Below are 15,358 nucleotides of genomic sequence, written 5' to 3' on the forward strand. Positions count from 1 at the left end.
CCTTTATTAGGACAGCATGTAGAAGTAAAATTTGGGAGGACCTTGTCTCCCTTCAACTTTGAGAATCTCTACCCAATGGCCCTGTCTCATGGCAGATGATGCAAATGAAGCTGGTGGTCAGGGCAAAGGATGTTTTTGTGTTACCAGCACCATGAGAGCCATTCCTTCAGCATTTGCCACTCTCATAGACATCTATAAGGATACTAAGTATCAGAGTCATGTATTATCTTTGAAATGTAGCTAAATAAAACAATGATAAACTAAGCAGCAGATGAGTAAGATTGGTACCTTACCAGATTAATTCCTGCCTCTCCTCTGACTGCTTAAGGACTCACCAGACTTTTTGGATGAACTCTGCCTTGTACAGGGTGAAGAAAACTTATACTGTATATTCCCATCCCTTTATCTAGAATAGTGTGCAATAGCATGACCAAGTTCTGAGGTATTGGTTGGGAGGGCCTCAAGGGGAATCTATATGACAATCTAGACAAAGATTTTTCTATCCAGTTGGAACTAACTCCAAAGTTAGAAGTATAAAATGAATTATCACTTACAGGATAGTTTACCTAATAGGTTGTTGGAAAATATAATTTTAACATCTGCATTAAGGGCCATATATGTAATGAGGGCAAAATAACTAATAGAGCTCATTCTTTTTATCACTATTTCAGCAGGGAGGAAATAATGGGCAAAAGAAGTTAATTAAATATGTTTGGGCCAAACAGTATTTATGAAGTAGGCACAGGATTCAAAGGGACATCTTTGAAAATCCACTGTCTATACCACCCCATGATGTCTTTTCTTTTTTAAAAATACTTTTTAGATGTTGATAAACCTTTATTTTTATTCTTTTATTTATATGCAGTGCTGAAAATTGAACCCAGTGCCTCACACATGCTAGGCAAGTGCTCTACCACTGAGCCACAACCCCAGTCCCCTGTAATGTCTTTTCTTAACATATGTGATAGTCCTTTCCATGGTCCCAACTTCAGCTGTGTAAACAGCTTTTCATGTTCTGTAGGTCAGACAAAATTTTTTTCTAGTTAGGAAACTTGCCAGGAATTTTAGCAAGAAAATGAAAGGGGAAAATCAAAGTCATAAAGGTACCAATGACCAACACTTTAAATGCTGCACTTACCTAGTGTAAAGAAAAATATGTATCACCCACAATCCCTGCTGACTACCACACAGTACGTAAATGAGGAGAAAACACATGCAGGGGAAAAGTCTCAGTTGCTACAGTTGTCTGAGAAAGTATAATCTTGGAGGTCTCCTGATTTTATTCCTTAATATATAGTTCTTTCTGCAATTACTTTCTGCAATGCTTCCATTGCCTAGTGAAACACCTCTTGTTCATAGTCTGAATGAAGGCAGAATCATCACAACTGAATCAATTGCCATTCCCTGTGTATCTCTAAATTCCAAACATAGGCAGGGAGCAGAAATAGAAATATATATTTTAAGAATGAGATGATTGTCCCTAGTGTGTCTGTCATGGTTCATTTATGTGCTATAACAAAACTGAGTGATTTATAAGAATGCATTTCATAATAGCTAAGCTATGGAACCAGCCGAGGTGCTATTCAACAAATGAATAGAAAAAGAAAATGTGATATATACATAATGAATATTACTCCACCATAAAAAAGAATGACTTTATGACTTTTGCAATAAATAGATGGGTCTGGAGACTATTAGGCTAAGTAAAATAAGCCAATTCCAAGAAACCAAAGGCCAAATGTTCTCTCTGATATGTGAATGGCAACACACAACAAGGTGGGCAGGGGAAGAACAGAAGTTCAGAGGATTAGACAAATGGGAATAAAGAGACAGGAAGGGGAACAGGAATGGAAAGGCAGTGGAATGAATCGGACATAACTTTCCATTGTTCATATATGAACACAACAGTAAATATCCACATCATGTACAACCACAAGTCTGGGATCCTAATTACAATAAGATATACTTCATGTTTGTATAAATATGTCAAAATATACTCTCATGTATTACTAAAAAGAACAATTAAAAAATAAAAAGAATATATTTATTTTTCATAATTTTGGGGGCTGGGAAGTCCAAGGTCAAGATTCTAGCAGATTCAGTGTCTGATAAAGTTTTGCTCTCTGCTTACAATATGAAACATAATTGCTGTGTTCTCCCATAGTGTAAGAGTAGAAGAGGTAAAGGGACTGTTAGTTCTCTTGAACTCTTTTATAAGGGCACTCATCCCATTCATTAAGTCAGAGCCCTTATGACATAATCACCTCCTAAAGGTCCTACCTTTTAACACTATTGCATTTGGTCTTAGGTTCCAACATTTGAATTGGGGAGGAGATCGTGAAATGACCATTTAACAAAGTTAAGTCTAACATACAAACATGATACTAAATGTACTCCATTCATTACCTAGCCCCTGTTTTTTAGTCGACCTCTCATTCATTGCTTGCCTTTGATTTGCTAATACTTTCCCCTCAAAAATCTAAGAAATCTTTGTACCCATCTGTACAAAACTGTTACATGCTATTTATTTCAGTGTCATAGTGTGTCTATGATGGGACTTGTGGGATATTTGTGTTTGGTATATGTGGTGCATTTGTGCACACATGCACATGTGTGTGCACTGTTGTTTATCTGTCAGGTTCTCAATGGAAAAGAGAATAGAATCGAAGTTAATAAAGGAATTATTTATAAAAGTATGACCCGTGAGTCAGGAAAGCAGGAGGAGGGATAATATGGTAACCCAGAGGCAATAATAGCAGGGGATCTGTGCTCAGCTTTCTGTCACTCTGTCAAAACTACCAGAGAAAAACAACTTAAAGGAGGAAAGCCTTATGTTGGCTTGTGGTTTCAGAGTTTTTAGTCCATGGTCACTTGGTTCCTTGTTTCTAGGCCTATGGTGAGGCAGAGTATTGTGGTGGGGAGGGGTGTGGTGGAGCAAAGCTGCTCACCTCATAGCAGCCAGGAAGCAAAGAAAGGTAGGAAGGTGCAAGGGACAAAATGTATCCTTTAAGGGCATGCCTCCCATGGTTCACTTCCTCCAATAAGGAACCACCTCCTAAAGTTTCCACCACCTACCAATAATGTCATTAGCTATGAACCTACCGATAGACTAATCCATCAGTGAGGTCAGAGACCTTATGATCCAGTCACTTACCAAGGGCCCTTTCTCTGAAAATTGCTGAATTATGGACCAAACCTTCAATACACGAGCCTTTGGAGGGCATTCCAGATCTAAACCATAACAGGAGTTTCTAACTTCCCTTATTTCTATTTATAAATTGCTTCTATACCAAGAAATTACTGTTTAAATGCTAAAAACAATGTGGAAGGGTAAAGCCTTAAGGAAAGCATAATCATTGAAAATGATGTACCCTGTATTTTCAAAAATCAGTATTTATATCATTTCTGAAATGCTTTTCTAAAAGAAAGTGATACTTGAATGAAAGCCTGAAGAATAAAGTTGTTTCTTTAAAGATAGCATTATAATAACTCTGGGAGATGGAGCAAGATGGTAGCTAAGATCTTGTGGTGATCATCTCCAAGACACAGCAATCTGAACAGCTATTAACGCACTAAACTATCTTCACAAGAACTAAGGAAGCCAGGTAAGAACATAATTCCTGGTTTTAGTAGAAGAAAAGACACAATGAAGAAGGAAAGAGTTGACTGAATCACCCCTACCCCAACTCCAAGTAGTATGGAGATACCTCCCTCTTCTGTTTGATCTATTGTGCTATTAATAATTCTTGTTTCCCACCCCGCAGCCCACACTGCACATGCACCATGCACGGGAAGTGGGTGGGGGTGTTCATGGCTGGCTAGACATTCTGTGCTTGTACAAGGAGGAAGGCTGCTACCATCAGGGATGTGCATGATTTCCCCAACTCCACCCCCTCCCAAACTTAAAAAAAAATCCAAAACACTGCCAACACCCTGCTCTGGGGCCCTGAGTTCATTCTGTCCCCACCTGCACACTAAAGAATGCGGGTAGGCCAGGAGGAGTGTCTGTGGTTGTGTCAGGCTGTAGGTCTGGTGTGCACCTGATCAGAATTATTCTGACCTGAAGATTTTGGTGTTTAAGGCATTAAGATAATTGCCTGAGTTGTTCATGGAGTGTTTCATTAGTATGTCTGAAACCATTAAATAGAATGACTATAATCATAAAACTCTGTTTCTGAAAACACTAAATGAACAACGTCTAGAAGGAGAATTTTGTGATATTGCTATTGAGGTTGAAGATGTGAAATTCAGAGCACATAGATGTGTTCTTGCCACTTGCAGCACCTACTTTAAAAAGTTTTTCAAGAAGCTTGAGGTAGAAGCTCTTCAGTAATTGAGATAGATTTTCTTCCTTCTGATATATTTGAATAGATCCTGAATTACATGTATACAGCAAAGATTTCTGTAAAAAAAAGGAAGATGTTAACTTAATGATGTCATCAGGTCACATTCTTGGTATTGGATTTTTGAATAAACTGTTCTCAGAAGCAAGATGTATCTAGTCCTGATGAAAATAATGGCCAATCAAAAAGTAAATATTGCCTCAGAATAAATCGCCTCATTGGAGATACTGCTGACACTCAGGATGATGATGTGGAATAAATTGGGGATCAGGATGACAGTCCTTCTGATGACACAGTAGAAGCCTGCACCCCAAGTCGGAAGGACGGCAAGTCACCTACAACTATGCTCAGGGTTCAGGAAGTGATTTCAAAAGAGTTGGGGAGCGAGGAAGTTGAAAAGTAAATTGGTATGGCCAGGAAGTAGAATTCATGGAGAACCCAGAGTCCAAAGATTTGGGGTTCCAGACCCCTCAAGTCTTAATATTTAATGATGGAATGAGTGAGGTAAAAGATGAAGTGCCACCAGTGACATGAAATTTGACTATTTACTTTATGGTCACCATCAGGAGCAGATTGCCTGTCAAGCATGTGGTAAGACATTTTTTGATGAAGGCAGATTGAGGAAGCATGAGAAACTCCACACAACAGACAGGCCATTTGTTTGTGAAATGTGTGTGAAAGCGTTCACCACACAGGCCCACCTGAAAGAACACCTAAAAATCCATACAGAGTATAAGCCCCACCATTGTGAGGTGTGTGGAAAATCATTCAGACTTAGAGAAGCATGAGAGAGTTCACAGTAACAAAAGACTATTCTCATGCCACATGTGTGACAAAGCCTTCAAACACAAGTCCCACCTTAAGGACCATGAAAGGAGACGCAGAGGGGAAAAGCCCTTTGTGTGTGGTTCCTACACCAAGGCATTTGCCAAGGCATCTTATCTGAAGAGACATGAGGACAATATGCACAGCGAGAGGAAGCAGGTTACCCCCAGTGCCACCCAGAGGGAGGTTGAACAGTTGCAGGCAGCTGCCGTGGTGGCAGAAGCTGAGCAGCAGTTGGAAAAATTAGTCTGTAGCTAGAGGTGGTAGGACAGGAGCGCTGTGCCTGGGAAACTGAGACTGGGACTGCATTGATTGTAATCAGTGGTCATCAGTTATTATGTTTTCATGGAAACAAATGGAACAGTGTACTTGCTGGACGTAAGACAGGGGTTGGTTAGGTGTTTTTAAAACATTGTCAAGGAAATTACGTTCCTAAGTTCTGACCAAACAGTTTCACTGTCCTGTCTGGTGTCTATTGTTGCCAGTAAGCTCCCCTCCCCTCCTTTTTATGATTTTAATTTGATAATTCCTCTGTTCAGTTTAGAAGTGAGAGATTTCTGTTGTTTTTAATCCTCTATACTCTCCCTATGAGTGCACTGCACAGAGTAATAATTGACTAAACTGATTTCTTAATCATCACAATTACACATATATGGTGAAAACAGCAGTTTTAATAACTTAATAAATGTTCTTTATATAGGCCCAGAAAATGCTGGTGGGTGGTTGTGCAAGTGTGAAACCAAGTTCTGGAAATGCAGAATGGTATTAGATTTATATGTGGTTTGTTCATTTTTTCTGTCACTGTTTTTCATTGTTTTTGTGGACAAGTAATAATTTCTTTGCTGAAGTGTTTCTTCATGCATTTTGATTGCTGCATATCTAAAAAGCTGTCTTCAAACATACTATATCATAGTGTGAACCCCGGAGGACACTGGTGCTTGGAACTGGGTTCACAGGTTCCTCTTTTGGGGGCATTGTCCTTCTGCATGAGTGGGAGTTTGTGGAGTAGACCAGTGGTGAGAGGAGTGAAAGTCCTCTGAGACAAGGTTTTCGCATGTGCAACAATTCCAAGACATATTAGATCAAAATAATTCTTAGTTGATCTTGAAATTGGATTTGTATCTAGGTTCAAAATTAGGACAAGAAACATTTGTGTGGCTTAATGGAATGCCATCAAGCTTTTGGACTCTCTGTGGCACACGATTCATCCATAAAGGAGATGCAATATGCTTACTTAAATTAATACATTTAAAAATCTTCTAAGTGTGTAAATAGTAGTGTAAAAAATAAAAGCAGATGGCTGCACCTTTCTTTGCACAGTGGATTAAAGTAACTTCCATGAGCAACAAACATCAGACTGTTTTTAACCAATATTAAATATTGTCAGACCAAATGTTTGTTTTTCAAGTATATTTCATCACTGGGTATAGTTTAAATAGGAATTGATTACCTTTTCTTAGCTGTAAATCAGAATTATAAACTCTGTTTCAGATTTGGTGTACTAAATGTTCTTTTAACCATTTCCTTAGGAATATACTGAAAAGCCAACAGTTTGAATTATGTTCTGTAAGAAAGTATTAGTTATTTTAGAATATGTACAATTGTAGAAAATGCCAACTTTTAAAATTCATGTTTGGTTGCTAGAATTTTTAAGTACATTAATTTCATTTCGTAGCTTGTTACATTAACACCTATAATGACTATTGTGGGAGAAACTTTATTTATTAAATTGGTGTATATGTTCTGCCCAAGATTGTAGGATGAAGATGCTACTTTAAATGAAATTATTTATTGGTAAAAATGTTTACTTTAGTTTAAAATTAATTTCTTTTCTTGAAAGTTGTTTATTCTGTACTAAAAGTAGTCTTGTCACTGTGTTTATATACTGTTAGTAGAAGGGGGACTGACTGCTGCTGTTCCAAGGCTGTTTTAACCAAATCACAGGAAAAATAATTTAACATCTTGTTGATAGCTACTTCAATAAACCATATTTTGGGCCTTCATTTTTGTATATAAAAGAAAGTACACTTCTATCAAAAATACTTCAAACTAGTTATTTAAAAAATAAATAAAATTCCTATTTTTAATGTTTCTGAGTATTTTTTAGATCAAGGAGTTCTGCAATTTTTAAAACAGCTTTTCTCTCTCTGTTGTTTCTCTGTTAGAGTATTTAATTATTTCTATGTTTTCTCTTAAAGTACATTTAGTTTTTAAAAAATCTCTTTTAAATTTCCTAAGAATTGTCCCATACTGGTTACTATGTGATCAGTTTTTGGTGCCTTATTTTGACCTTTATATGAGGTCATGGTGCCCTGGAAGTTCTTGATGCTTATTGGTGTGGAAAGTCATTTGCACATTGAAGGATTAAGAATTTGTTAACATCTTTATTATCTGGCTTTATTTGTGCCTGTCTTTCCAGAAATTCAAACATACTGCTTATTTTCTCTGAGCTTGTATTCACTTCTGCTATTTCAGCACTAGATTGAGCTCTAAATCCAGGTTTGCTGAGTCCTCTGTTGGTGTGTTGTCACTGTTTTAGCACTAGAGGGCAATCCAAGCCCAGTTTTCCCCCAAATATGTAGTTGGTGTGTTAAGCATAAATTAAATGAGAACCCTACAAAGATAGTCTATCCCCACAAGCCTCTTCTTGGGGCTGAGGCAGGTCCAAATGCCTCATCCACCAACTCGTAGTCAAGCACATTCTGCATGGCTCTGGACTGTATACCATGGAGGAACAAGCCCCAGTCTCCTATGCCACACTGTGGTCACAAAAACTGCAAAGCTGTGTCACACCCTGAACTCACAGTCTGCCAAGACTAGCACAGCATTGGGTAGGACCAAGCCCTGCACTGTCACTGGTTATCAACTGCCAAAGTGGACTTGTGGCCCTAGACCACTGCAAACAGCCACAGGTGATGCTAACTGAAATAGAGATCAAATAGATGGGTTGTGTGCTCTGCTGGACATCAGGGCTGTTTCAGAAGATCCATCTGTGGGGACTGCTCAAGGTATAAGGGCCATTAGGATCTCCCCAGTGCTAGCATTTGCCGGCTTGGCACTTTTAAGTCAAAGTCCTGTGCTTACCACCCTGTCCTACTCCAGTAGATGGAGTCTTGCTCCATGCCATGCTGCTCAATGTGAGGTAGTATTAGTGAAAGCGGTCTGCTGACCACTAAGGCTAGAATGGGTTGTGTCTGAGTCTCACAGCCATAAGAAACTATACAGTCTCAGTGATGCATTCAGGTTACCATGAGGCTTACAACACCCTCTTTTGATTATTATAAGCTCCCCTATTGACTCTTTTTTGAAAACTGAGAATTTAGGTTATTTCCCTCCTCAAAGTTTTATTTACTATACTATTTTCAGTTCTTATAGCTTGTTCTGTCTCATCTGTCCACTATGTATCATGCGAAGAATATGAAACTACCATCTCTCAATTTAAAAAGACTGAATCTCACCAAATTTTCATACTTCAGCTTAATAAAAAGCTAATATTATCATTTTTCTTCACTTTTTCCCCACTACTTATCTTCTGTCATCTGTATCTTTATCTATACATTTTCAAAGTTCTATAATGTTATAGTCATAAGTAAATGTTATTTTCTGTGTATAGGATGAAAACTCTTTTATAAACACTATTACTTACATTATTATTAAAGAAAAACTGAAAGATAAATCTGAGGAAATATCCTGGGGTGGGGGATAGGGAGAGAGAGAGAGAGGGCGCATGAATGCATGCATAGGGAAATTGTGACAATAAACATATGACAGATTGAGAAACAACACAAGATAGCCAATGGATACCTTGCAGGAAGAAAGAACAAGGCAAAGACAACCATCAGATAAATTATGTAAGGTTTCCCATTGCTGAAATAGCCCAAACTGAGATGACCCATTAAGTGGTACCTGGGATAAGTGTGAAAAGATCCTCAATATGGTGTATCACAATGAAATTTTGGAGCAAGCATAAGTAGAAACTTGTAAAAATGTCCAAAGTTGGGGAGAGGGAAAAATGACCTAAAGGTTATGAAAACTAGACTGGGGGCTGGGGAGATAGCTCAGTCAGTAGAGTGCTTGCCTTGTAAGCACAGGCCCTGGGTTCGAACCCCAGCACCCCCCCCCAAAAAAAAAAAACTAGACTGGCTTCATATCTGTCACTGTTAACACCAAGTACTAGCAGATAGGTATATAGGAGAGATCTTGAGAAATAAAATTGTTTTGTACGAAGTATATAAAAATTTAAATTTTTTATAAATGCAACCAAATTATTCTCCCCAAATACCAATTTACATTCCTAAAAACAGTGTGTGCAATAGTGAAACTGTGGAACTAGCTGAGGTGTCCATCAATGAATGAAAGGAAAAAGAAAATGTGGTATGTACACAAGGAAGTTGCATTGTCATAAAGAATATGGCACTTGCACGAAAAATGGGTGGAACTTGAGAAAATTATGTTAAGCAAAATAAGCCACACTTAGAACGTCAAGGCACATGTTTTTTCTCTCACGTGGAAGAAGGAGGTAAACGGAAAAGGAAGTTTTGTGTTGGGGAGGTGAAAATCAAAAGGAGATCAGTATAGTAACAGAGAAAAGGGAGCAGGAGGAGGGAGGAGGGAAAGGGAAAATACTGGGGAATGAGATTGGCTAAATTACATTGGTATAATGTGTGCATGTATGAATATGTAACAACAAATCCCACCATTATATACAATGCATATGTTACATAATGCATCAATAAAAATATTGAAAAAATAAAATCATGTTTTAAAATGCTCATTTCCCTCCATTCTAACTCATACTGAATAGTTCATCATTAAAATTTTTTTAACTTCAACCCAACAGATGATTGTTTTGATTTGCATTTGGTTAATAGTGAAATTGAGAATTTCAAATATATTTTGAGTGCTATGTTCCTTTCCTATTTTCTAGAGAATTCATATAAGTTGAATTATTGCTTGAAATAATTGCTATTTTTCCCTTTGAGGTCCCTCACTAGAAAAAACTTATGCTGCAGCCCCAAGGATATTAGGATTGGCTTTGTGACTACTGTGGCCTATAGAAGCCAAGTGGAAGTGACATATGCCACTTAAAAGGTATAAGAAATCTTGTACAGTCAATCATGAGAACCAACCTTTCACTTTCAGATTACCCCACAACATATAGTGAATTTCAGAAGGTGAATGAACCTAGACAACCTGATTTCATCTAATTCTGGGTAAAAGGGCACGTGAAGAGAGCGAATCTTCCAGTCCTATCCCCACAAACCTGACTGAAACTCCCATACACAATGATTATATAAACATATTAAATCAAGCACCAAAAGCTAGGTGATACTCTAGGCCAGTGATTTTGACAATCACTGTGACTTACAAGTTTTTTTTTTTAAATGTGGTTGTTTTTGTAATGCCATAGTTACAGGACCTTATAAAGAAGTAACCATGTATTATTTCCAACCTCCTGCAAGAAGGTCAAAGATTTGTTAATCTCCTACTTAATGATATAAAACAAAGGTCATCAAACTATCTACTAAGGGCTAGAGAGTAAAAGTGAAAGACATTTTTAGTTTGTACCATAGCAAAAAAATGGCCAAATTTGCCCTGTAGTTGGTAGTTTACTGACTCCTAGTATAAAGTATCTACTTTATCTTGTCGGAGAAATTGCTCTCTTTAGGCTTCATGACAGTCTACTAATGCCTGAAGTCAAATAGAGAAGGGCCTTATTTATAATTGAATGTGGTTTCTGAAAAAGGTAGAAATGGAGAGTTCTTGTTCACTTTAGTTTCTCCCAGGCAGTTCATTCATTCATTCTTTCATTCATTCAATAGATTGGTTAAGCACCTACTATGTACACCCTTAAGTATCTTTGTGTTAGCAGGATTTCCAGTGTTTCTTCTTTAAAAGTATATTTCTCCAGTTTCTCTAAACCAAGAATTACTAGATCTTAATATTCATGTTTTGGGGGGAAATCAGGAATAAAATTCCTACCAGCACTCAAAGAGAATTCATGATTATAAAAAAAAGTGAATCTAGCTTAACAATATGTTGCACCTAACATCGACACATCCTTCTTGTCACAGCCTGGATGAGGAGAAATATGTAACTATCTTTACTTTAAAAGATATTTTTCTAACCAAAGGCTGAAAGTTTTCCCTGACAAGTGGAGAATGATATATAATGTGGGTGGGGGGTATGGGGAATGAGAGAAGAATGGAGGAACTTTGGATTATGTAGAAGGAAATGAGAGGGAAGGGGATACGAAAAATGGTGGAATGAGACAGACATCATTACCCTATGTACATGTATGATTACACAAATGGTATGAATCTACATTGTGTACAACCATGGGAACTAAATGATGTACCCATGTACAGTGTACAGTGTACAGTGAATCAAAATGTAGTCTGCAAAAAATTAAAAAATAAGTAAATTATAAAAAAAGAGAAAAAAGATTTTTCTCCCATAGGTTGAAACATTTTAAAAAAATGGTGGAATGAGACAGATATCATTACCCTATGTACATGTATGATTACACAAATGGTATGAATCTACATTGTGTACAACCATGGGAACTAAATGATGTACCCATGTACAGTGTACAGTGTACAGTATACAGTGAATCAAAATGTAGTCTGCAAAAAATTAAAAAATAAGTAAATTATAAAAAAAGAGAAAAAAGATATTTTTCTCCCATAGGTTGAAACATTTAAAAAAAAGATCTCAGATCCTGAACATACTCCAAATAATTTCATCCCACTTTCCTAGTTTGCTGACATGTAACATAAAATGTGGATCCAGACAGGGTTCTTCATTAGCGTTTTGTTTTTTGGGCAGCACTGGGGATTAATCCCAGTGGTGCTCTATCACTGAGCTAAGTCCCCAGGCCTTTTTATTTTTTTTACTTTGAGACTGGTCTATCTTGCCCAAGCTGACCTCAGACTTGTGATCCTCTTGCCTCAAACTTCTAGGAGCTAGGATTAGAGGTGTATACCTCTTGCCTCAAACTTCCAGGAGCTAGGATTAGAGGTGTGTAGCACCCCATCTGGCTTCATTAGCCTTAAATATCAGCCACAAAACAATACTACATTTGGGAATAAATATTACCTCTGAAGCAATTTGTATTCCCACTTTTCAGAGGAATGGTCATGTTTCTTCTCCCAGATAAAAATTTTAACTGTTAGGTTTCTGAATTCTGCTGTTTATCCAAGGAAAATTATTCAAGGTGAGGAAAAACATTTTATAAAAATGGAGCCAAAAGGAGCACAAAACTTCTGTATTAAAATATTGCAGCTGTTACAGACATCAATTATAATAATCTGGTCACCCACACCACCAAAACATGGAACATTTTGCAATTGAAGTAATTGTGATTTCCTTTTGACCATGCAAACAAAAGGGAAAATGCCTTGGGAAATCATTATACAATGTTCTTACATTTCTCTTGAACACACAAAATGAACAACCAGTTTTCCCTTTGATCAAAGTTCTTGAAGTGGGAGAAGAATTAAACAGGTCAGGGTTAGCGCTTTCGTGCCCCTCTCTGTGCCTTTTTCTTTTCCTTGCGTTCCTGCTTGGCTAGTTTGTTTCTCTCCTTCTGCAGCTTGTCCTGTTCCTTCTTCCTTTGGGACTCATCCTGAAGTGAATCTCGCTCTGATTTCCAAGCTTTGAAGACATCTTTTACGTTGGTGTTTCGAAACAGAGATTTATCAGAACTAATGCTCATCATCATGGCACCTGAATCATACTTCTCATCTGCTTCATTCTCTTCCTCTGTTACACTAGCATACTGGGCCATCAGGGCAGCTTTTCTCCGTTTTTCCTCTTCTGACACTACCTTGGGCTTCACTACAATCTGTGCCTGCTTCTTAATGAGGATGGCAATGGCCTGTACCTCATCTTTTTTCACTTGGGTGACAACATTCTGAGTTTCAGACCATCGTTTCACAATCTCCTTGCAGATATCAAGAAGAGAATCTTCTTCCAGAAAAGCAGACAGGATACCCTGCAGAGCATCCAGTTTCTCTTCTTCCTCCTCCTCCTGCAGGACACCAAGGATGTAGGCACCATAAATGGCTTGGTCCACTCCCAGCACCTTCAACCATCCATCCAGCCAGGATCCAAAACCTTTGCCCCCGCCATCACTTTCACTGGAGGCTGCCACAGCCTCTTCGCAGGATGCTGCCATCTTGGAGTCAGGGTTGATAATGTCTTACTCTTCCAAGAAAATTACCTGTGGAAATTCAATACATGAAGTATCCAAAGAGGGATACTTGGGTTAAAATGAGTTTCCCTAACCACTTCCAGTGAACCCCTGGCGCTCCATTAAGTACAATCTGAAAACTACTGTTTGGAAATCCACCCAAAGATCTTGATCCTGACATGTTTGCTTAGCATGTTATCATCCCATCCCTCCTGTCATAGGGTCTCTTGTTTTCTCTAGGGAGAACTTGCAGAACCTCAGAGATCTATCCCTCTCTCTAGACAGTTAAATGGCTCAAGTTAACACCAGCCACAATCAATCAGTAGCTTATTAATGACGACTGAGGACAGTAAGACTTGTTCCCTTATAACCCTTAGTGAAAGACAGGCAAAAGGAGGAAATCAGTCTATATATAAAATTTCCCTTTCTTCTCCTTTCCTTTCTTTTACTCCTTTCTCCTCTATTCTTTCCTCTCTGGTCATGAAGGTTTCTTCAATATTTTTCTTTTGGTGGCAGTATTGCTCCACTGAAATAAGACCATTCTTTCCTCCCACCCTTGGCTTTTGAAAAACACCTACAATTTAAACAAGTTTATTTGATTTGAAAAAACTGTCTTATATCAGGATCTGGGATTTGCATCTTAAGGAGATTTCCTGGAACCTACCCCTAATAATTCTCTGTCCAGGCTTTCTTGATTATATAGGAAAGGAAGGTCAGGCAGATCCCATGATCTCTATTTCTTCATGTTTTTTTTTTTCAATAACTTCTCCTAGGGTATAAAATATACTTGTTCATTATAGAAAACCTGGAAAATACAGAAAAGGTTAAAAAAGATGATACACATCATCCTGAACCCATAGACAACAGAGTTCTACTGTTGACAGTTTTTTAAAAAGAGCTTTACAATTTGTTCTACTACTACTACTTTTAAAAGCATTTTTAAAATTTAATTCATTTTTATTGTAAACAAATGGGATTTTAAAAGTCTAGAAGGACTACATTATTTCACATAAGAACCTGTCCACTCTGCATACAGCACTGGTAAATAAAATTGCACAAGTAGCAAGGTTGTAATTTGAGGTATTTTCTAATATGACCATTTGGTCCTTAAACCTTTTCCTCCTTACTTCCTTCTACTTTCAATTCAGTGGACAAGTATAGGAATATGTAAAGCTTGGAGATAATCATATAAATTCATATCCAAAATTCATTTACAGAGGACAAGCTTTCCTATGAATTTCAAAACAAAATGTACAAAATGTGCTAGATTTACTAATTACTTTGTCATACACTGGCAAACCTGTTTAACATCTAGAGAGAAGATGTTGCAAAATCAGGACTCATTTATCCAATACATACACAGCAAAAAAAATGCACAAAACACAGAAAAATGATGTCCAAGTATGAACACACTTACATTACCTTTTGCGATTGCTTCCCTCCCACATCCTCCACGTAGCTGAACAAGTACAGATGGTACTATCCTGCTCATAGAGGTGGTTTTACACTTTCATTGCCAAAAGACAATATTTCATATGAATTTTAGCAAAAAAGATATTTAAAAAGTGACATTTTAGTATCTGTATATTTAACATACATTGGACACTTCTAAACATCTAGACAGACTAGATGTTTCACATAAGAACTCAATTTGTCTGTGTACAAAATAGTCTTGAAACTGCACACATGTAATAATAGTTCTAACTTAAAAATGTCTTCAAAATATAAGCATTCTGGACCCTTACCAACACAGTGGGCTATAAGGCTGCAATTTTCAGAAGACAATCTTTCCTAGTAATTTAACATAAAACATACAAAATTTGTTTACTAATTCTACTTTTATCATTCACTGGCAATCTCTTTAGCATCTAGAAAGACTAGATGTAGATTAGAACTCGTTTGTTCTTTATATACATTATGTATATAGCAAAGTGAAACAAACATATAGACTAACAGTGGTTATTCTTTCCTCATTATACGCATACCAGCATGGTGC

At 37.4% G+C, this 15,358-nt stretch overlaps 1 protein-coding gene and 1 pseudogene across 1 annotated transcript; one reads left to right on the top strand and one right to left on the bottom strand.

Moving 5' to 3' along the window:
- The first annotated feature begins 4,108 nt into the window (after positions 1-4,108).
- Positions 4,109-5,426, top strand: LOC124971352 (zinc finger and BTB domain-containing protein 14-like; annotated as a pseudogene).
- A 7,061-nt stretch (positions 5,427-12,487) lies between these two features.
- LOC124972531 (coiled-coil domain-containing protein 43-like) lies at positions 12,488-14,738 on the bottom strand. The gene is made up of 2 exons (XM_047536970.1): positions 14,027-14,738; positions 12,488-13,392 (listed from the first exon to the last, which is right to left on the bottom strand). The coding sequence occupies exon 2, from the start codon at positions 13,345-13,347 to the stop codon at positions 12,682-12,684; it is 666 nt and encodes a 221-aa protein (XP_047392926.1). The 5' UTR covers positions 13,348-13,392; positions 14,027-14,738; the 3' UTR covers positions 12,488-12,681.
- Between the last annotated feature and the right edge of the window lie 620 nt (positions 14,739-15,358).

The sequence above is a fragment of the Sciurus carolinensis genome, chromosome X (assembly GCF_902686445.1).
Source record: "Sciurus carolinensis chromosome X, mSciCar1.2, whole genome shotgun sequence".
Lineage (NCBI taxonomy): Eukaryota > Metazoa > Chordata > Mammalia > Rodentia > Sciuridae > Sciurus > Sciurus carolinensis.